Source organism: Ranitomeya imitator, chromosome 1 (assembly GCF_032444005.1).
Source record: "Ranitomeya imitator isolate aRanImi1 chromosome 1, aRanImi1.pri, whole genome shotgun sequence".
In the NCBI taxonomy this organism is placed as follows: domain Eukaryota; kingdom Metazoa; phylum Chordata; class Amphibia; order Anura; family Dendrobatidae; genus Ranitomeya; species Ranitomeya imitator.
The window spans coordinates 373,036,296-373,057,964 of record NC_091282.1 but is presented as its reverse complement, the minus strand read 5'-3'; the positions used below and the strand labels follow the sequence as shown (position 1 = coordinate 373,057,964).

The following is a 21,669-nucleotide window of genomic DNA, read 5'->3' as shown; positions in this document are numbered from 1 at the left end:
CTCAAGATTTAAAAATATTCTTAAGACTTCAGCGTTTGTCACTCACGTAATAACAGCATTAGGATTTTTCTCCACCGCATATACTTTTATTAAACGCTCGGCTTGTTTGGCAGCTCTGATCGATGCATTCACCAGAGGCCCCCGACCAGCTCCAAGAACCATCAAAACCCTAGAGGGTCACACAAAAGTATAAACTGGCTGAAATATTGGACATAAAAGGGAACTAGAAATAACTACTGATCACAGGATATTACTAGTAAAATAAAAAGGGCACATGTTATACAAGCACCAACTAAAAAACAAAGAAGGTTTTATACTATGGTGATGGAACCAGGAATCACATGACACCTACTGTGTGTTAGTTTCCTTTTCTTCCTCTGGGACTCTGTCCAGTAAACATTTATACACCGCCTGTAATGAAGAGAAACAGCCTTTAGTTTCACATCTGTATATGTAATGTAATTAAATTCGCTAGGATAAAGGGGTTGTCCACTACCCAGACAACTTCTTCTCAACTGCTAGATTCCACCTATTCAGTCTGTACTCTGCTCTGGCATCGTAGGCGCAGAGTCTCGTGTGAGGAAAGCACGAAGCAGGAAAGGAGGATGGAGAATGAAAAGAGGTGGCGCTGGATCAAGACCAGAGACACCCACTGGACTGTGCAGTTAAGAGTATTATACGTCTTTTTTAACCCCTTTTTGTCATCGGACGGAATAGTGGTGAGCCCGCAACAAAACCGACACATGTCAGCTGTTTTGAACAACTGACATGTGCCCACAATAGGCGCGGGCAGAATCGCGATACGCCCATGCCTTTTAACTATCAAAGGGCGATCAAAGGAATGTATCTGCACCAAAATGGTATAATTAAAAACGTCAGCTCGGCGCGGAAAAAAATAAGCTCTCACCCAACCTCAGATTACGAAACATGGTGTCGTTCAAAAGTACAGTCGTTCCGCAAAAAATAAGCCCTCACTTGGCCATATTGAAGGAAAAAAAATCAAAAGGTTATGGCTCTGGAAAGAAGGGGAGCGAAAAACGAAAACACAAAACCGAAAACAGATTCGGGGGTTAAGATCTGCAGAAGGGATTGGGGACTTTTTTTTTTTTTCCACCAGAATTCTAAAAAGCTGTAAAAGAGCCCTTAGGGGTGGTGACTGTACCTTATGTGGAGGTAAAATCCAGTGACAGGTTCCCCTTAAGAGGCGCATGCTGGCTAATGAATTTGGCACATCATCTGTGGCGGGCGCCCCACCAGGAATGCTACTCCAGTCGAGGCCTGGAGTAGTATTTCTGGTGTAAAAAATATAGTTCTTACCGATAGCGGTATTTCTCTGAGCCCATGACGGCACCACGGAGAGAGGGGATCCGCCCACCAAGGACAGGAAACCTACGGATAAAAAGGCGGTACCACTCTCCTGCATCAGTTGTTTACATAGATAACGATGGGAGACTACTAAGACATTTGTAAAATTTTAACTGTTTAGCATAACAAGATACCGCGTGACTTTAAACTTATAATAGACTATGGCACTATTTCAATGTGTGCTCCCATAAGTGAAGGGAGGGAATGTACGGGTGCCGTCATGGGCTCAGAGAAATACCGTTATCGGTAAGAACTATATTTTTCTCTGATCGCCCATGACGGCACCACGGAGAGAATTACATAGATAGTACATTCAGGGAGGGACCACCGCCTCCAGAACCCTTTTACCAAAAGTAAGGTCTGAAGAGGAGATTAAGTCCAATCTATAGTGCCTATAGAATGTGGATGGTGAGGACCAGGTAGCAGCTCTACATATCTGGTCTATGGAAGCTCCGGCCTTCTCCGCCCAGGAAGTCGCTACTGCCCTTGTTGAGTGAGCCTTAACCTCCCCGGGAACGGACATCCCACTTGCTGAGTATGAGAGACTGATGGCGTCTGTGATCCATCTTGCTATGGTGGCTTTAGATGCTTTTTTCCCCTTCCGGGGACCCTGGAAACACACAAACAGAGAGGAATCCTCCCTACTCTCTCTAGTGACTTCTAGGTAATGTAAGAGACATCTCCTTACATCTAGTGTATGTAGTTTTTGTTCCTCCTTATTTTTAGGATTAGGACAGAAGGAGGGGAGAGATATCTCTTGAGACCTGTGAAATTTTGAAGCCACTTTCGGGAGATATGCTGGGTCTGTTTTTAGAACAACCCTATCCTCTAGAAATTGTGTGTGAGGGGGATTGGCTGAAAGGGCCTGTAAGTCGCTGACCCTACGGGCAGAAGTGAGGGCGACTAAAAGAGCTGTTTTGAGAGATAGCGTTTTTATTGTAGATTCATGTAATGGTTCAAATGGGGAACTAGTCAGGGCATTAAGGACCAAATTTAAGTCCCATTGAGGAACCACTTTTACTGGCAGAGGCCTAGATCTTCCTGCCGCCCTAATGAATCTAGAGACCCACCTATTTGAAGCTAAGTCAAAATTGAATAGGGCACCTAATGCTGCCACATGAACTTTTAGGGTACTGGTGGCTAAACCCATTTCCAATCCATTTTGTAGGAACTCTAATATGGCATTAATGGGAATTTCTTTCCCTATTTTAGTACCTGAAAAGGACAGGAACTTTTTCCATATTTTGCCGTACTGTTTTGTTGTAACCGGCTTCCTACTTTTCAACAGAGTTGAGATTAACCCTGAAGAGAATCCTCTGCTTTCTAATATTTTCCTCTCAAGAGCCAGGCTGTCAAGTGTAAGTTCTTGACCTGCGGATGATAGATTGGGCCCTGTGACAACAGACCCTGGAGGTCTGGTAATACCCAAGGGTCGGATATTGACATCTTCCTCATCCATGAGAACCAAGGTCTCTTCGGCCAAAACGGGGCAATTAAGATGACCAGCGCCCCGTCCTCCCGAATCTTCCTCAGCACTGCTGGAATCAGAATGAGAGGAGGAAAGGCATAGACCAGATGGTGACCCCAAGAAATCAGGAAAGCATCCACAGCTACTGGGTTCCCCAGGGGAGATAGGGAGCAAAAGGAGGCTACTTTTTTGTTTAAATGGCTCGCGAAGAGATCTATTTTGGGAACACCCCATTTTTGCGTGAACTGGGTAAATATTTCTGGATTTAGTTCCCATTCCCCCTGTTTTAGGCTGGATCGACTGAGGAAGTCTGCCTTGTAATTGTCTATCCCTTTTATGTGTAGGCTTGTCAGGGATAAAAGGTTGTTTTCGGCTATTTGAAGGATCGAGTTGGCCACTTCCATTAGACTTTTGGAACGGGTTCCCCCCTGATGGTTTATGTAAGATACTACCACCTGATTGTCCGACATCACCCTTACATGGTGAGATTGAAGGACTCCCAAGAATTCCTGAAGGGCAAATTTTACTGCCAGGAGTTCCTTCATGTTGGAGGAATTGTTTGCAAGGGATGGAGACCAAATGCCCTGAGCTACTAGGTCGCCCAGATGAGCCCCCCACCCTGAGGGGCTTGCGTCCGTGGTTAGGACTTTTGATATCGGGATTACCCATGGGACTCCCTGGGAAAGATTTTCCTGCAATGTCCACCAAGTCAGAGAGAGATTGGTGCGAGGAGACAATGTTAACCGCCCGTCTAAATGCTCTCCTAGGAAGATTTGCTCTGACAGAAGCTGCCATTGGAGATCCCTCGAATGTAGTTGGGCCCACTGGACTGCCGGGATGCAAGAGGTCATAGAGCCTAACAGTGACATGCCCTGTCGGAGAGTTATAGAGGGGAGAGATTGTACTCTTGATGCTAAGCTTTTTATCTTTTGTAATTTGCTCTCTGGGAGCCGGCATTCCATTTTTCTGGAGTCTAGAGTGAGACCTAGGTACTCCTGAACCTGAGAAGGCACTAGTCTGGATTTCTCTAGGTTTATTAGCCAGCCCAGGTCTTTTAGAGAATGAATCACTAAATCTAGTTGATTCTTGCAATGTTGCGGGGAGGAGCCTATCACCAGGAAATCGTCCAGATATGGTACGATCAGGGTGTTTTTTTCCCTGAGGTGAGCCATTACCTCCGCGACCAGCTTTGTAAAGACCCTCGGGGCTATTGCTAGGCCAAATGGAAGGGCTGTGAACTGGAAGTGGCTTAGGACTCCCTTGATGTGGATTGCCATTCTGAGGAATCTTTGGTGCTCCTTGTGTATTGGGACATGATAATATGCGTCCTTCAGGTCCAGGACCACCATGAAGCACTGAGGAAAAAGCATTTTGATCGATGACTTTATCGTTTCCAATTTGAATGCTTGAACCTCTAAGTAATTGTTTAGATTCTTCAGATTGATAATGGTCCTGGTCTGGTTTCTTTTTCAGGAATAGAGGGGAATAGTACCCTTGTCCTCTTTCTTGGGGGGGAACTTCTAGGAGTACTCCTTTTTTTACTAACCCCACAATCTCGTTTTCTAGTGTTAGCTGTTCTTCTGCCGAGGATCTGGTAGATGTCATCTTGAAAGAGGGACGAGGGTACTTCTTGAATGTTAACCTCAGTCCTGATTCTATGATGTTTAGGATCCATTGACTGGAGGTAATCTTTTTCCAGGCTGGGAGAAAGAGATAATCTCACCTGGGGTGAACCTTCATTGTGGAGGTTTTTTGCTGTCATTGAGGTTTTTGTTGAAGATAAATCCTTTATTCTTATTTTTCTTATCTTCCCACTTCCCCTGGCCTCTCCCTGGGTTCTTACGGAAAAACCTCTTGTTCCGAAAGGGCTTCCGATAAGAGGGGAGACCCAGAGAGGGGAAGGATTTTTTCTTGTCCCCGGCTTTTTCCAAGATGTCATCTAGAGTCGACCCGAACAGGAACTCTCCTTCACAGGGGATGGTACAGAGTTTTGTTTTTGTTTGTAGGTCGCCCGGCCAATTCTTAAGCCAGAGGGCGCGCCTGGCCGCATTAGCAAACACTGCTGCTCTGGCGGATAGCCTGATGGAGTCGGCTGAGGCATCTGCTAGGAAAGCCGCAGCCCCCCTCATTACGGGTAATGTGTTCAGAATTGAGTCCCGGGAAGTTTTCCCCTTTAATTGACCCTCTAGTTGGTTCAGCCAGATCATCAGAGAGCGAGAAGTGCATGCTGCTGCAACTGCCGGCTTCAGGCCTCCTCCCGCTGCCTCCCAGGAGCCTTTGAGAAAGGCATCTGCCTTCTTGTCCATGGGGTCTTTTAGAACCCCCATGTCCTCAAACGGGAGGGCGAATTTCTTTGAGGCTTTAGCAATTGCTACATCTAATTTGGGGGCCTTTTCCCAAAAGGAGCACGATTCTTCCTCGAAGGGGTATTTCCTTTTTGGAGTTAAGAGGGTCTTCCTCATGGGCTTCTTCCATTCCTTCTTAATTAAGGCTGAAATTGCTTCGTTAAGCGGAAAAGCTCTCCTCTTTTTCTGTTCTAGGCCCCCAAACATGATGTCTTGTACTGTTTTTTTAGGATGGGAGTCTACCAACCCCATAGTACTTCTCACTGCCTTTATGAGGCCATCAGTATCCTCTAGAGGGAAACAGTTGTGTCCCCCCGAGGAAGAAGTAGATGACGAAGATGAGTCGGAGGACACTGAACTCTCACTATCACTTTCGGATTTCGAGACTGGAGATGGAGACCTATGCCTGGTCTTTCTCCTTTTTTCCCCACTTTTTAGTGACTTAAAAGTGTCCTCTACTTGCTCTTTAATTAGGCTCTTAAGATCTGATGCAAACCCTGGAAGGTTTTCAGATACAGTTTGCTGAATGCAAGTATTGCATAGTCTCTTATCCCATGTAGGTGGAAGATCCTCTCTACAGATGGCGCAACTTTTGTGTTTAGTTTTAGCTACGCTTTTCCTCCCCTAAAAGAGACAAATAACACTCTTACTGTCTCTGACATTCACGAAGATCCACTTACCACCTCCAGGACCCATAAATACCGATTGGGGGTTCTCTGCCTCTGGCTTTTTCCCCCCGACGCCGTACTGGACTCCTTACTGTGTTGAGACCTTTGGCGTTCTTTGCTGGTGTCCTGGTGCCCCTTCTGCTGTCGCCTTTTTTGCTGCTGCTGCGGCGATACTGCAGGTGGAGGTGATTCGGGCAGAGGTGATGCCGGGTCGCTCATACTGCTGCTGGTCTGCGTGCCTTGAAACTCGGCTGAGTTGGCGCTCCTATTCCCCTTGAGGCTCCTGCCTACTACTGCAGAGCCACTGGGAGGATGAGGGTTCTTCTATTTGAATCCTCCCGCCGCTTCCCTGCACTTGCGCAGTAGCGACCGTCGTAGGAGGAGCGCCGAACGCCGGCGCCTGCGCAATAATCCGAGCCACACACTGCTCAAAGGCGCTCTAGCGGTAATCCCGCCGGCGCCTGCGCAGACCGAACCGCCCGCCGGAAGTCCTACCGGCGCCTGCGCATAGCGCACCAAGCGCCCGGCCAGAAGCCCCGCCGGCGCTTGCGCAGAGCGCACCAAGCGCCCGGCCGGAACTTCACCGGCGCCCACGCAAGCGCATCAAGCGCCCGGCCAGAAGCCCCTCCGGAGCCTGCGCAGAGCGCACCCAGCGCGCAGCCGGAAGCCCCGCCGGCGCCTGCGCATACTGGCGCACGACCTCAGAGCCTGTGTCCTCGCGAGACCAGCTGGATACCGGGCATGCGCAAAAGCGGCGCCCGGAAGCAGATATGGCGCTGCTGACCGGCACCCCCGGTCCTATGCAGCCCCTGAAGCGCGATTCCTGCACGCCCGATGGCGGTGCAGTGTGCAGACTGACGCTTGATTTAGGGAGGGTTCGCGCTGCACCTCCCGCAACCACAGAGGGACCCCCCTGGATGTTGCCGCTGCTGCATCTTACCTGGGGAGGTGACCGCGAACTCCTTGTCACCTCCCCCGCACACCCTTTCGGCCCACTGGCCCCAGCGGTGGCGCTTCGGTCACCACCCTAGCCGAGGCAGAGGGACCCCAGCTGCCTGAATCGGACTGGTTGGCCCCGGAATTCCAACGACGAACTGGTAAGTCCGTAGGTCTCCCATCAAGGACAGGAAACCAACTGATGCAGGAGAGTGGTACCGCCTTTTTATCCGTAGGTTTCCTGTCCTTGGTGGGCGGATCCTCTCTCTCCGTGGTGCCGTCATGGGCGATCAGAGAAAAATAACTAACACACACTAACTGAATTTGAAGGGCAGGCATAGCCAGATCCTATCGCAGCTTCTCCCTATCTCTGCCCATTTTGGCAGAGCTGCATCAAGCTGGTGTGAAAACTCCATGTCAGGCAAAAATGTTGTGACTTTTCAAGGAGTTTTTTCTGGCGTAAAAGATGTGGCGAATCACTACATTTGTTACTCAAACATCTAAGACCCCTATTTGGAGTATGAGTGTGTGTGTGTGTGTGTGTGTGTGTGTGTGTGTGTGTGTGTGTGTGTGTGTGTGTGTGTGTGTGTGTGTGTGTGTGTGTGTGTGTGTGTGTGTGTGTATGTGTGTGTGTGTGTGTGTGTGTGTGTAAAATATATACACACACATTTTATTACCCCATGTTTGTTTCCATGAGTCCTCGACCACATTATGCCAATGCGGCCACCTACAATGAACTGCTAGACACCCATCTTTACCTGCTGGTACTGTGAATATTTTACTGGATCCTTCTCAAACACTTCATAGGTTTGTGATTCTAAGTTATCCATCAGAGGCTGTAGAGAAAAATCAGACAGACATCCACATGTTAAATACAACACATGATGTAGTCTATCCAGCCATGTATCTTGCTGAAAAATCTTCGTGCAAAGAGCAATTAGAGGTCTAGCCTAATTACTAAACCAGTCTCATAAGTAAAGCCTACTTACCTGGAGTGGGGACTGTAAATAATCTTCATATCCTTTTGCGAACATTTCATAAGAATTTGGAGGCGGACGATTCTGACTTAAATACTCTAGATATTGTAAGTATGAACAGAAGTCTTTCTCGGAGTGACGATGGATCCCAGATATGATGAACTGAACCTCCAGCTAGAGAAGAAATGAAACAAGTAAGGCAATATTGCAATGTAATAGTATATTTCAAGTCCCCAAAATATACAAGTGTGTTACCTTAAACAGCCGAAAGATAAGCCGCTGGTGGACTTTGGATAAGACAGGAAAGCCTTTTTTGTTGGTGAGGAATATACTGGTTGGAAGTACAGCCGCCTTGATGGGTTCCCCAAGCCACCGGTCTATCACATTAGTACTTGGCAGATCAGCGCCCACTTCAATAGCTGGCAAGAAGTAATATGACAATAAGGTTACAAATCTAAGATTAGTGAGATCAGGACTAGATCTGCAGATTAATCTTCTCACCCAAAGCAATTTTCTTGTTGTAATCACAGAGGGTCCTGAAATTATGCCACCTAAGGGGTAATGATGAAAACGATCAGCACCATTCATCTAGGAAGCCCAACCCATCCCGTTCTCGTCTTCTCACCAGATCCATGTCCTTTCTTCCTCCACGTTACTGTCACTATCACTATCCTGGGCTGGCTCATTTTCTATGAGGTCTTCTCGCAGATCATTGGAAGCCATCAGTGGTACTCTCATCCAGAACTAAGAGCAGAATGAAAAGTCAGGTCAGCTGGAGTTCTCGCACACCCGTGACAGGTAGTGATGAGCGAGTGTACTCGTTGCTCGGGTTTTCCAGAGCACGCTCGGGTGACCTCCGAATATTTGTAACTGCTCAGAGATTTAGTTTTCATGGCAGCAACTGAATGATTTACAGCTATTAGCCAGGCTGAGTACATGTGGGGGTTGCCTGGTTGCTAGGGAATCCTCACATTGTAATCAAGCTGTCTAGTAGCCGCAAATCATTCAGTTGCGGTGACGAAAGCTAAATCTCTGAGCACTAACAAATACTCGGAGGTCACCCGAGCGTGCTCTGGAAAACCTGAGCACCCAGTACACTCGCTCATCACTAGTGACAAGTCAATGAAAGGGTATCCTTACCATTGTGGAATGGTGGCCAGTGTGAATATGATTTATAAGGAGGCGAGCCAAGTTGCTGTTTTCCTCTTGTGTAATTGGAATCAGAAAGGCAGGAAGTCCGAGATAAGCTGAGAAATTTAACTCCTGTAACAGAGCCTGGAACATTAATTGTTCTATGAGGATCACTGAATAATGAAACTTGTGACATATCATAAGACAACTTCATCGGAGGGGTCTGGGTGCGGATACTTGCACCAATCAACAAAACAACAAGCACTAGGCTGATCTTCACCGTGCCGGGGTTGGTCATGTAATGCTCAGAAAGTATATGCACACCACTCTGCCCACATCTCTATGGAGAGCCGATCACAGAGGGGCGCAGTCCTCAGCTGGGCAGTAACAGGACAACAGACAAAATATCAGAGAAGTAACTACACGTACACTTTATGGGCTCGCTCACACGAGCGTATAACTGACGAGTGCCATCCAATGTTTTATCGAGCACATCTGATAACTGAACACCGTATACACATACAAGTCTACAGGAGCGTGTAAAACAGCAGACTGCACTCGGATGCAGGGCCGGACTCTCCATATGGCAAATGCCAGAAGGGCCTGTCTGGTCGAGGGCTGCCTTGTCTGCTATGTTGTCAGCAGAATCTGTGTTCTCAGGACACCCATACTGTTAATAGTTATGATGGAGCACAACGTCACTGACTCCGTCACTTACCCCAGCATGCCATGGGAATCATTAGAAATATTGGTTTTGTAGTAAATCTTGCTCTCCTCCATCCAAGGTAATATTAGTAATATATCCCATCTGGTGCTCGAAGGTGGGGACAGCATGGGCCTGTGTGATTTCAAATGCCAGGGCTGAATTTCAGCCCCAGTCCGTACCTGCTCGGATGTCATCCTAGTGCAGTCCGATGTATGCCGAGACAGGCAATGGAGAAATTTAAGTTCTCCATCTTTCCCACAGCTGTGCTTCTATTCTTTCATGCAAGATAATTGGATCACACTAAGATTATACGCGGATCAAACTGACAGCTTGAGCCGAGTGTCATTAACATAATCAGCCCAATTCTCTAGCATGAAAAAACATACAGTCGTCTGACTGCAGCCTAAATGGAATCTGTGAGTAGGCATTTGTTATGAAATCGGGGAGAAGCAAAATACAAGGGCAGAGAGTGGATTCCAGTGATGTATCACTTACTGGGCTGCTTGGTGCAGTTTTGATAGACTCCGTTTTCTCTGCTGTAGATGTAGCAGTGGTCAGATTGCTGCGCTCTGTATAACCTTGCCCACATCCCCGATTGGCAGCTCCTGTGTACACTGTGCATTGTGAACAAGCTGGCAATCGGTGGTAGTGCCCTGAATGTCCCTAGGCCTAGCAGACAATACACCGAACACCGCCAACATTCTGTGATCAACGGGGCCTTCAGAATCACCATAAGTGGAACCGTTAACAATAGACTATCTCCCTGTGAGGAGCTTTCCCACTGTTAAATAATAGAGTTTATCCCGGCTCTGCAGCCTCTGTGTTACTGCATCCCGGTGCAGCGCCACAAGCAGGGGCAGCTTGGAGAATGTACGCTCCTTGCCTAGGAGACTAGATTGCAGACGTTTTCTGGTAACCTAGGCAATGACATGATGAGATTACCTGGTTAAAGCTACATTTATAAACTTCCATCGGATCCTGTGCAGGAATGAACAAGTAGATTTCCAAGATTGGGAATTCGAGATGAAATAAAACCATGGGGCGCGGTGTACGGAGGGGCTACCTTCAGAAGCACTGCTCGCTCTTACCGCTTCGGACGTTTGGCGGATTGCTGGGATGTCAGAGTCTGCCTTTATCCATTCCGAAAGCTTTCCCACAATAAGGGTATTCCAGTCTGTGACAGAAAGGTTCGGTTAGTATCCACACAAGCTGAAAAACTCACAATTTCATGACAAAGCGTAATAGAGCTGAAGCAAATGCAGGACAGCGCACATTAACGCTAATGTCCACATTCTATCACCATTTATAGGTGCAAAAATATATCTGCCTATTAATGTCTTAACATTATCTGAAGCTCAGGTTTCCAAACAACAGGGCAACTTTTTTTTTTAAATCAAAACTGCCCAAAAGAAACCAATCACAGCACACCTATCATCTTAACAAAGCAGTATAGAAAATGAAAGCAAAGCTCTGATTGGTTGCTATGGAAAAAAGGCAGTTTTTTGTCTTATACAGTTTTGAAAAATGAGGCCGAGTGTTTCTTTGATATAGAAGTACATTTAGGAGTTGGTTAAGGGAGTTGTCCAGGCTGAAATGAAAAGTCCGCAGTCAGTGTGTGATTCACATGCACTCACAATTCCCCAGAGAGGGTGGGGGTTCATATCACTAGCTGGTATGTTACCACATGCGAATCGAATAGTAGACTCCTGAACTTCAGATTAGTTGGCATGTGACTGAAAGTATGCAATTAACACAAATGTCCACATATAAAACGCCCACCCCATGGGGAATACAGGGGACTAGTGAGAATGTGTGCAGTGAACACCGTCATAATGCATTAATGTGCAGCTACAAAGTGTCTGCAGACTTTTTATTTCATCCCAAACGACCTCTTTAATGGATGCCACCTGGAAATGTGTCCTTAAGCTTACTGAAGAGCTGCTGCTCCTCACCTACCCATCAGACTGATGGTTGCTGGAGCTCATGAAGAAGAGACTCTTCTCTGGCAGTGACTGCACCGCAAGGATTCAAGACATAACCTATTACAGAAACGGAGAGGATATATACCGTAATATCCATAGCCACCCTTACCCGGGACTTCTGGAGATCTAGTCATAGGACTGACCTAACCCCGTCATTACAGCTTTACTTAATACTGTGAAGAATAGTAGATCTTTTCTCTTCAAGGAGCTGAAGGAAAACAAATAAAAATCAATCCATATCATACCTCTCCCAGACAGAAGTAGGTCTGAACGAGTCTGTGGTCCAGATCGCAACTTTGCAGGCTCCTGATTGAACTCTCTCTTAAAGCGAGGGTGGAATATTGGCATACACAGGAAGTCAAAGCTACAAAACAACCAATAAGAAAACCCCAGATTAATATGGCGGAGAACTGATGAGACCGAAATGGGCACAATGTCAGGTCCCTTCATTCTAGAAATTAAACCCCTCTAAAAGCTTCTGACTTGACAAAATTCTGATCATTATGGCACTAAGAAGAGAAGAAACACGGCTTGAGTTACGCTACATACGGCATGTGCCTGCACTAGTGATGCCCATGTGCTGACAATACATACGGCATGTGCCTGCACTAGTGATGCCCATGTGCCGACACTACATAGGGCATGTACCTGCACTACATACGGCATGTGCCTGCACTAGTGATGCCCATGTGCCGACACTACATATGGCATGTACCTGCACTAGTGATGCCCATGTGCTGACAATACATACGGCATGTGCCCGCACTAGGGATGCCCATGTGCCGACACTACATAGGGCATGTACCTGCACTACATACGGCATGTGCCTGCACTAGTGATGCCCATGTGCCGACATTACATATGGCATGTACCTGCACTAGTGATGCCCATGTGCCAACACTACATAGGGCATGCGCCTGCACTACATACGGCATGTGCCTGCACTAGTGATGCCCATGTGCCGACATTACATATGGCATGTGCCTGCACTAGTGATGCCCATGTGCCGACACTACATACGGCATGCGCCTGCACTAGTGATGACCATGTGCCGTCACTACACACGGCATGCGCCTGCACTACATACAGCATGTGCCTGCACTAGTGATGCCCATGTGCAGACACTACATAATACAAGCACTTGCACTAGTGATGCCCATGTGCCGACACTACATACGGCATGCGCCTGCACTAGTGATGCCCATGTGCCGACACTACACACGGAATGCGCCTGCCCATGGCCAGGACGTGTTACAGGCCATACATTAGTGCTGCCCATGGCCAGGACATGTTACAGGCCATACATTAGTGCTGCCCATGGCCAGGACATGTTACAGGCCATACATTAGTGCTGCCCATGACCAGGACATGTTACAGGCCATACATTAGTGCTGCCCATGACCAGGACATGTTACAGGCCATACATTAGTGCTGCCCATGGTCAGGGCGTGTTACAGGCCATACATTAGTGCTGCCCATGACATGTTACAGGCCATACATTAGTGCTGCCCATGGCCAGGACATGTTACAGGCCATACATTAGTGCTGCCCATGGCCAGGATATATTACAGGCCATACATTAGTGCTGCCCATGGCCAGGACATATTACAGGCCAGTGCTGCCCATGGCAAGGACGTGTTACAGGCCATACATTAGTGCTGCCCATGACCAGGACATGTTACAGGCCATACATTAGTGCTGCCCATGGCCAGGATATATTACAGGCCATACATTAGTGCTGCCCATGGCCAGGACATATTACAGGCCAGTGCTGCCCATGGCAAGGACGTGTTACAGGCCATACATTAGTGCTGCCCATGACCAGGACATGTTACAGGCCATACATTAGTGCTGCCCATGGTCAGGGCGTGTTACAGGCCATACATTAGTGCTGCCCATGACATGTTACAGGCCATACATTAGTGCTGCCCATGGCCAGGACGTGTTACAGGCCATACATTAGTGCTGCCCATGACCAGGACATGTTACAGGCCATACATTAGTGCTGCCCATGGCCAGGATATATTACAGGCCATACATTAGTGCTGCCCATGGCCAGGACATATTACAGGCCAGTGCTGCCCATGGCAAGGACGTGTTACAGGCCATACATTAGTGCTGCCCATGGCCAGGACGTGTTACAGGCCATACATTAGTGCTGCCCATGACCAGGACATGTTACAGGCCATACATTAGTGCTGCCCATGACCAGGACATGTTACAGGCCATACATTAGTGCTGCCCATGGCCAGGACATGTTACAGGCCATACATTAGTGCTGCCCATGACCAGGACATGATAGAGGCCATACATTAGTGCTGCCCATGACCAGGACATGATAGAGGCCATACATTAGTGCTGCCCATGGCCAGGACATGATACAGGCCATACATTAGTGCTGCCCATGACCAGGACATGATACAGGCCATACATTAGTGCTGCCCATGACCAGGACATGATAGAGGCCATACATTAGTGCTTCCCATGGCCAGGACATGATAGAGGCCATACATTAGTGCTGCCCATGACCAGGACATGATACAGGCCATACATTAGTGCTGCCCATGACCAGGACGTGTTACAGGCCATACATTAGTGCTGCCCATGGCCAGGACATGATAGAGGCCATACATTAGTGCTGCCCATGGCCAGGACATGATAGAGGCCATACATTAGTGCTGCCCATGACCAGGACATGATACAGGCCATACATTAGTGCTGCCCATGACCAGGACGTGTTACAGGCCATACATTAGTGCTGCCCATGGCCAGGACGTGTTACAGGCCATACATTAGTGCTGCCCATGGCCAGGACGTGTTACAGGCCATACATTAGTGCTGCCCATGACCAGGACATGATACAGGCCATACATTAGTGCTGCCCATGACCAGGACATGATAGAGGCCATACATTAGTGCTGCCCATGGCCAGGACATGATACAGGCCATACATTAGTGCTGCCCATGACCAGGACATGATACAGGCCATACATTAGTGCTGCCCATGACCAGGACATGATAGAGGCCATACATTAGTGCTTCCCATGGCCAGGACATGATAGAGGCCATACATTAGTGCTGCCCATGACCAGGACATGATACAGGCCATACATTAGTGCTGCCCATGACCAGGACGTGTTACAGGCCATATATTAGTGCTGCCCATGACCAGGACATGATACAGGCCATACATTAGTGCTGCCCATGGCCAGGACATGATAGAGGCCATACATTAGTGCTGCCCATGACCAGGACATGATACAGGCCATACATTAGTGCTGCCCATGGCCAGGACGTGTTACAGGCCATACATTAGTGCTGCCCATGACCAGGACATGATAGAGGACATACATTAGTGCTGCCCATGACCAGGACATGATACAGGCCATACATTAGTGCTGCCCATGACATGTTACAGGCCATACATTAGTGCTGCCCATGGCCAGGACATGTTACAGGCCATACATTAGTGCTGCCCATGGCCAGGATATATTACAGGCCATACATTAGTGCTGCCCATGACCAGGACATGTTACAGGCCATACATTAGTGCTGCCCATGGCCAGGATATGATACAGGCCATACATTAGTGCTGCCCATGGCCAGGATATGATACAGGCCATACATTAGTGCTGCCCATGGCCAGGATATGATACAGGCCATACATTAGTGCTGCCCATGGCCAGGATATATTACAGGCCATACATTAGTGCTGCCCATGACCAGGACATGATACAGGCCATACATTAGTGCTGCCCATGGCCAGGACGTGTTACAGGCCATACATTAGTGCTGCCCATGGCCAGGATATGATACAGGCCATACATTAGTGCTGCCCATGGCCAGGATATGATACAGGCCATACATTAGTGCTGCCCATGGCCAGGATATGATACAGGCCATACATTAGTGCTGCCCATGACCAGGACGTGTTACAGGCCATACATTAGTGCTGCCCATGACCAGGACATGATACAGGCCATACATTAGTGCTGCCCATGGCCAGGACATGATACAGGCCATACATTAGTGCTGCCCATGACCAGGACATGATACAGGCCATACATTAGTGCTGCCCATGACATGTTACAGGCCATACATTAGTGCTGCCCATGGCCAGGACATGTTACAGGCCATACATTAGTGCTGCCCATGGCCAGGATATATTACAGGCCATACATTAGTGCTGCCCATGACCAGGACATGATACAGGCCATACATTAGTGCTGCCCATGGCCAGGATATGATACAGGCCATACATTAGTGCTGCCCATGGCCAGGATATGATACAGGCCATACATTAGTGCTGCCCATGGCCAGGATATGATACAGGCCATACATTAGTGCTGCCCATGACCAGGACGTGTTACAGGCCATACATTAGTGCTGCCCATGACCAGGACATGATACAGGCCATACATTAGTGCTGCCCATGGCCAGGACATGATACAGGCCATACATTAGTGCTGCCCATGACATGTTACAGGCCATACATTAGTGCTGCCCATGGCCAGGACATGTTACAGGCCATACATTAGTGCTGCCCATGGCCAGGATATATTACAGGCCATACATTAGTGCTGCCCATGACCAGGACATGTTACAGGCCACACATTAGTGCTGCCCATGGCCAGGATATGATAGGCCATACATTAGTGCTGCCCATGGCCAGGATATGATACAGGCCATACATTAGTGCTGCCCATGGCCAGGATATGATACAGGCCATACATTAGTGCTGCCCATGGCCAGGATATATTACAGGCCATACATTAGTGCTGCCCATGGCCAGGATATATTACAGGCCATACATTAGTGCTGCCCATGACCAGGACATGATACAGGCCATACATTAGTGCTGCCCATGACATGTTACAGGCCATACATTAGTGCTGCCCATGGCCAGGACATGTTACAGGCCATACATTAGTGCTGCCCATGACCAGGACATGTTACAGGCCACACATTAGTGCTGCCCATGACCAGGACATGTTACAGGCCACACATTAGTGCTGCCCATGGCCAGGATATGATACAGGCCATACATTAGTGCTGCCCATGGCCAGGACATGATACAGGCCATACATTAGTGCTGCCCATGGCCAGGACATGATACAGGCCATACATTAGTGCTGCCCATGGCCAGGACATGATACAGGCCACACATTAGTGCTGCCCATGGCCAGGACATGATACAGGCCATACATTAGTGCTGCCCATGGCCAGGACATGATACAGGCCATACATTAGTGCTGCCCATGGCCAGGACATGATACAGGCCATACATTAGTGCTGCCCATGGCCAGGACATGATACAGGCCATACATTAGTGCTGCCCATGGCCAGGATATGTTACAGGCCATACATTAGTGCTGCCCATGGCCAGGATATGTTACAGGCCATACATTAGTGCTGCCCATGGCCAGGACATGATACAGGCCATACATTAGTGCTGCCCATGGCCAGGACATGATACAGGCCATACATTAGTGCTGCCCATGGCCAGGATATGTTACAGGCCATACATTAGTGCTGCCCATGGCCAGGATATGTTACAGGCCATACATTAGTGCTGCCCATGGCCAGGACATGATACAGGCCATACATTAGTGCTGCCCATGGCCAGGACATGATACAGGCCATACATTAGTGCTGCCCATGGCCAGGATATGTTACAGGCCATACATTAGTGCTGCCCATGGCCAGGATATGTTACAGGCCATACATTAGTGCTGCCCATGGCCAGGATATGTTACAGGCCATACATTAGTGCTGCCCATGGCCAGGATATGTTACAGGCCATACATTAGTGCTGCCCATGGCCAGGACATGATACAGGCCATACATTAGTGCTGCCCACGTGCCGACACTGCACCTTACATGCTACATGTGACTGCACATGGCCCCCAGCTAAACCGCTGCGCTATTACTAGCCACCACAGAAGCCACATCACACCCGGTGCCTCACCCCTGCTTAGCAACAGCCCCCAGAGTCTCCGCCACCTCGGGGACACAGTTCAGGTCCCGGCCGCTGGACACCCGGCCTCCCCCGCTGCCCGCTGACGCCATCTTGAACAGACAATCACTCCACACGCGCTGGACAAATCACGCCCCTTCTCCGTGACAACCATCATCATCCAATTAGAGCCAAGAATGGGCGGTCAGTAACTAGCCAATCCCGTTACTTCTCTCTTTATATGTTAAAGCGCACTTTACGTTCAGAAAGGAGAACTAGCCTATCAGAGTAGAGCTACACAACCGAGGGGCGTTCCAGCGTGCAAGCCGCTTTAGCTACGCCCTAGTACAGCCATAACAACAGTCAAGCGCACCAATCACACTTCGCAGGAGCACAGTTCATGGGGCGTATGTGATCCTAGCTTACATGTCTGAGGGCCAGTGGCGCAATGGATAACGCGTCTGACTACGGATCAGAAGATTCTAGGTTCGACTCCTGGCTGGCTCGGAATGACTCTTTTTTTTTTTTTTTTTTATAATATATATCATGTCATTATATTTTTATCATACCCCATACTATCAGGCAGTATCTATGCAATCTTGGATTAGATCTGTTCTCCAGTATTTCATTACGAAATCTATAGTTGATCAGGTTTAATCACACAGATTACTATTGCATAAATACGTTAATTTTATATAGTTAATTTCATAATGTGTGTATATAGTGTGACGGATGTCACAATTACCCATAGGACTGGTAATAAGTGGCCGATCCTCTGGTGCCCACCAGTCACAGGACTAGGGGTACTAATTCTGTGCTCTGCTGCCCCATTCAGAGCGTATGCCCCCCATTGCCCATTTCATGGTTGTTGTTATTTTATCTTGTCCTTTTTCATTTCCAGATTTTAAGCAAAATGCATCAAAATGAGCAGAAATTCTAAGAAACTTATTTTTGTAAAGTAATTGTATAAACCCTTAAATCACCTCTTAAAATGCTGCGTTTGACTTTAAAATCAAAATTGTGACACATTTTGTGCTCCATTAGTGTACACAAGTGCCCAAAAATTCTGTGATGTTTTTAACATTCCCAAACGTTGAATTAGGCTAAGTGAGCGGTCAGATGGCGGTATAAATGGGACGGCGATCGGACCGCAGTGCTGGGACTGGTCACCGGCTCTACCCACATGAGCGTGACAGCTGCATTGAAATCCATGAAGGTCTCACGCTCGGGTTAGGAGAGCCGCCGGCCAGTCCGAGCATCGCAGGCCGATCGCCGTCCCACGTGTATGATCAATGTGTCACGCTGCTGCAATGCAGGTAGCTGCAGGCTCAACTAGATGGCAGTAGAGTGGAAGCACGACTGCACCTAAACAGAGCTGCGCAGGGCCGCGCTTAGTAACCCGATATTTACCCTGGTTACCATTGTAAAAGTAAAAAAAAAAAAAAACACTACATACTCACATTCCGATGTCTGTCACGTCCCCCGCCGACAGCTTCCCGCACTGACTGTGTCAGCACCGGCCGTAAAGCAGAGCACAGCGGTGACGTCACCGCTGTGCTCTGCTTTACGGCCGGCGCTGACACAGTCAGTGCGGGAAGCTGACGGCGGGGGACGTGACAGACATCGGAATGCGAGTATGTAGTGTTTTTTTTTACTTTTACAATGGTAACCAGGGTAAATATCGGGTTACTAAGCGCGGCCCTGCACTCAGTAACCCGATGTTTACCCTGGTTACCCGGGGACTTCGGCATCGTTGAAGACAGTTTCAACGATGCCGAAGTCTTTCCCCTGATCGTTGGTCACTGGAGAGAGCTGTCTGTGTGACAGCTCCCCAGCGACAAGAGTAAAGATAGAAAAGGGCGCACCAATATATAATGTCACAGTCACCATCAAGGGGTGCAATACTTAGTCTATAAATAGAACAGGACAAACGAAAAGAGAAAGGGTAGACTAAAAATAGTATGCACAACCCAAAATATAGAGACAATCGGTAGTACTATAAAGCAAAACACCTTTATTAAACACCTCAAAAAACATGTTAAAAACATTTAAAAACAAATGTACAAATCCCTATACCCATCATATCCCATAATAAATGACAATCCCATAATACAATAGGAAAACAGTAATATCCTACCCTAGATGCACCTAGTCACATATGCTCTCCTGCAAAAATGTGCCTATACAGGCCGCAAAGGACTCGACCACAATATGTCAGTATCCACTGCTAATAACCAAAAAATGAAACATCCATGCAATACATGGTCCTGAGATTGGAATGTGATAGCATGCTATATAACAGCTGTGGATACAACCTGTCCTGCGTCAATTCTGGTATATGGAGATGCAGCAATGTCAAAGGGCACAGAGCACCACAAGGGTTAAATCCACATAGAGCCAGGGAACATAACAGCCCCAAAATGGCCCTGAGGTAGGAGAAGGATAAGGTGGGAGCGCACCCCACGCGTATCGCTGCCTCCGCAGCTTCGTCAGGGGAAGTGCTCCCCAGCGACCACACAACAACTTACCAACGATCACGGCCAGGTCGTATCGCTGGTCGTGATCGTTGGTAAGTCGTTTAGTGTAACGGTACCTTTAGGCTGCCGTCACACGTTCAGTATTTGGTCAGTATTTTACATCATTATTTGTAAGCCAAAACCAGGAGAGGAACAATCAGAGGAAATGTATAATAGAAACATATGTACCACTTCTGTATATATCACCCACTCCTGGTTTTGGCTTACAAATGCTGCTAGTGTGACGGCAGCCTTAGAAGGCTGTAGTTGTATTCGGTTTATGACACCCACCATGTACGGGTCCACCCAGCTGATACCCTCGGTGCTGACATCATTGATGTGCATGGAGAACCTGTGAAAGACCTCTGCTTAAGCTTCTTCACTCAGTGGATGAGTAGAGGTCCTGGAAGTTGGACGCACAATAGGACCTTACTTCCTATAGCAGGACAACTAGGGTTGTCCACTTTTGGGGACATTTTGTTCTTCCTTAAATGCATGAATTTGGGGACACAACTAATTTTTGCAACTGGATTTCATAATTTTTTTGCTCAGTTTGCTTTCTGTAGCCTCTCTGTTGCACTTCTTATTGCTAGCCGCAGAAAGAGTCAGTCTTTTTCCTGAGCTCCTCTCAACTGATTTATGACCACAGACTCCGTACAAGTTGGATGTGCAGAGAAACAAAGAACCTGGAAAAGCAAAATGGTGCAAAATCTATAATGAAGCCAGATTGCAAAAATTAGTTTTAGCACTAAATACATGACTTTAAAAAAAAAAATGTTTTCATAGGTAGACAACCTCTTTAACTTTCAGATAGGCAATTGTATTTTATATTTGGAGAATATCACAGGACAATTTATGTAGTGGGGCATCATCAACGTTAAGATGGTATTGGAGGTCAAACCAGCTAGTGGTATCATCACCTGGAATTGTATAAAGAGAAAACTCATGTAGCCCGTGATCCATAGTCAACCCTAATTGAGGAGGAAAGATGGAGTACAGACTTAGGGCAGAGACACACTGCCGTATTTCTCATGCGAGAATCGCATTGTAAAACTTGTACTGTCGGCTCTCCAGACCCGAGCTTGACAGCAGCATAGTAATCCATCACGCTGTCTTACTCAGGTCAGGAGAGGTGCCAGGCCAGTGCATGCAGTGCGATGTGGTTATCGCACGAGGAATACGGCAGTCTGTCTCTGCCCTTACCCTGAGGCCATGGTCACACGTTGAGTGTTTGGTGAGTTTTTTACCTCAGTATGTGTAAGCCAAAAACAGGAGTGGAACAATCAGAGGAAAAGTATAATAGAAACATGTCACTTCTGTATTTATTGCCCTCTCTTGGTTTTGGCTACAGATACTGAGGTAAAAAAATCACCAAATAATGAACATGTGAACATTGCCTAAAAGATCGGTCAGAGAAATACGGTAGGAAGCAAAACAGGTTATAATGGTGCGGTGTAAGCAAAAGTAATGAAAAGAGTGAGTGTTGGGTAATCTATAGTGATAAGCGAGTGTACTCGTTACTCGGGTTTTCCCCAGCACGCTCAGGTGGTCTCTCAGTATTTGTGACTGCTTGGAGATTTAGTTTTTCTTGCCGCAGCTGCATGATTTACAGCTGCTAG

At 47.7% G+C, this 21,669-nt stretch overlaps 1 protein-coding gene and 1 non-coding gene across 2 annotated transcripts in view; one reads left to right on the top strand and one right to left on the bottom strand.

The window, feature by feature from the left end:
• The window catches only part of PRMT5 (protein arginine methyltransferase 5), a 33,247-nt gene extending 15,555 nt beyond the window's left edge, over positions 1 to 17,692 (bottom strand). Inside the window, exons 1-11 of the mRNA XM_069761779.1 lie at positions 17,547 to 17,692; positions 11,824 to 11,942; positions 10,685 to 10,770; positions 8,900 to 9,034; positions 8,385 to 8,503; positions 8,261 to 8,310; positions 8,015 to 8,178; positions 7,772 to 7,933; positions 7,541 to 7,618; positions 353 to 411; positions 47 to 169 (exon numbers count right to left, since the gene is read on the bottom strand). Coding sequence (XP_069617880.1) covers positions 47 to 169; positions 353 to 411; positions 7,541 to 7,618; positions 7,772 to 7,933; positions 8,015 to 8,178; positions 8,261 to 8,310; positions 8,385 to 8,503; positions 8,900 to 9,034; positions 10,685 to 10,770; positions 11,824 to 11,942; positions 17,547 to 17,647 — 1,196 coding nt within the window. The 5' untranslated portion in view covers positions 17,648 to 17,692. The remainder of the gene's footprint in view (positions 1 to 46; positions 170 to 352; positions 412 to 7,540; positions 7,619 to 7,771; positions 7,934 to 8,014; positions 8,179 to 8,260; positions 8,311 to 8,384; positions 8,504 to 8,899; positions 9,035 to 10,684; positions 10,771 to 11,823; positions 11,943 to 17,546) is intronic.
• Positions 17,693 to 17,968: 276 nt separating this feature from the next.
• TRNAR-ACG (transfer RNA arginine (anticodon ACG)) lies at positions 17,969 to 18,041 on the top strand. The gene has a single exon. It is a non-coding gene; the product is annotated as a tRNA-Arg (tRNA).
• The last annotated feature ends 3,628 nt before the right edge of the window (positions 18,042 to 21,669 follow it).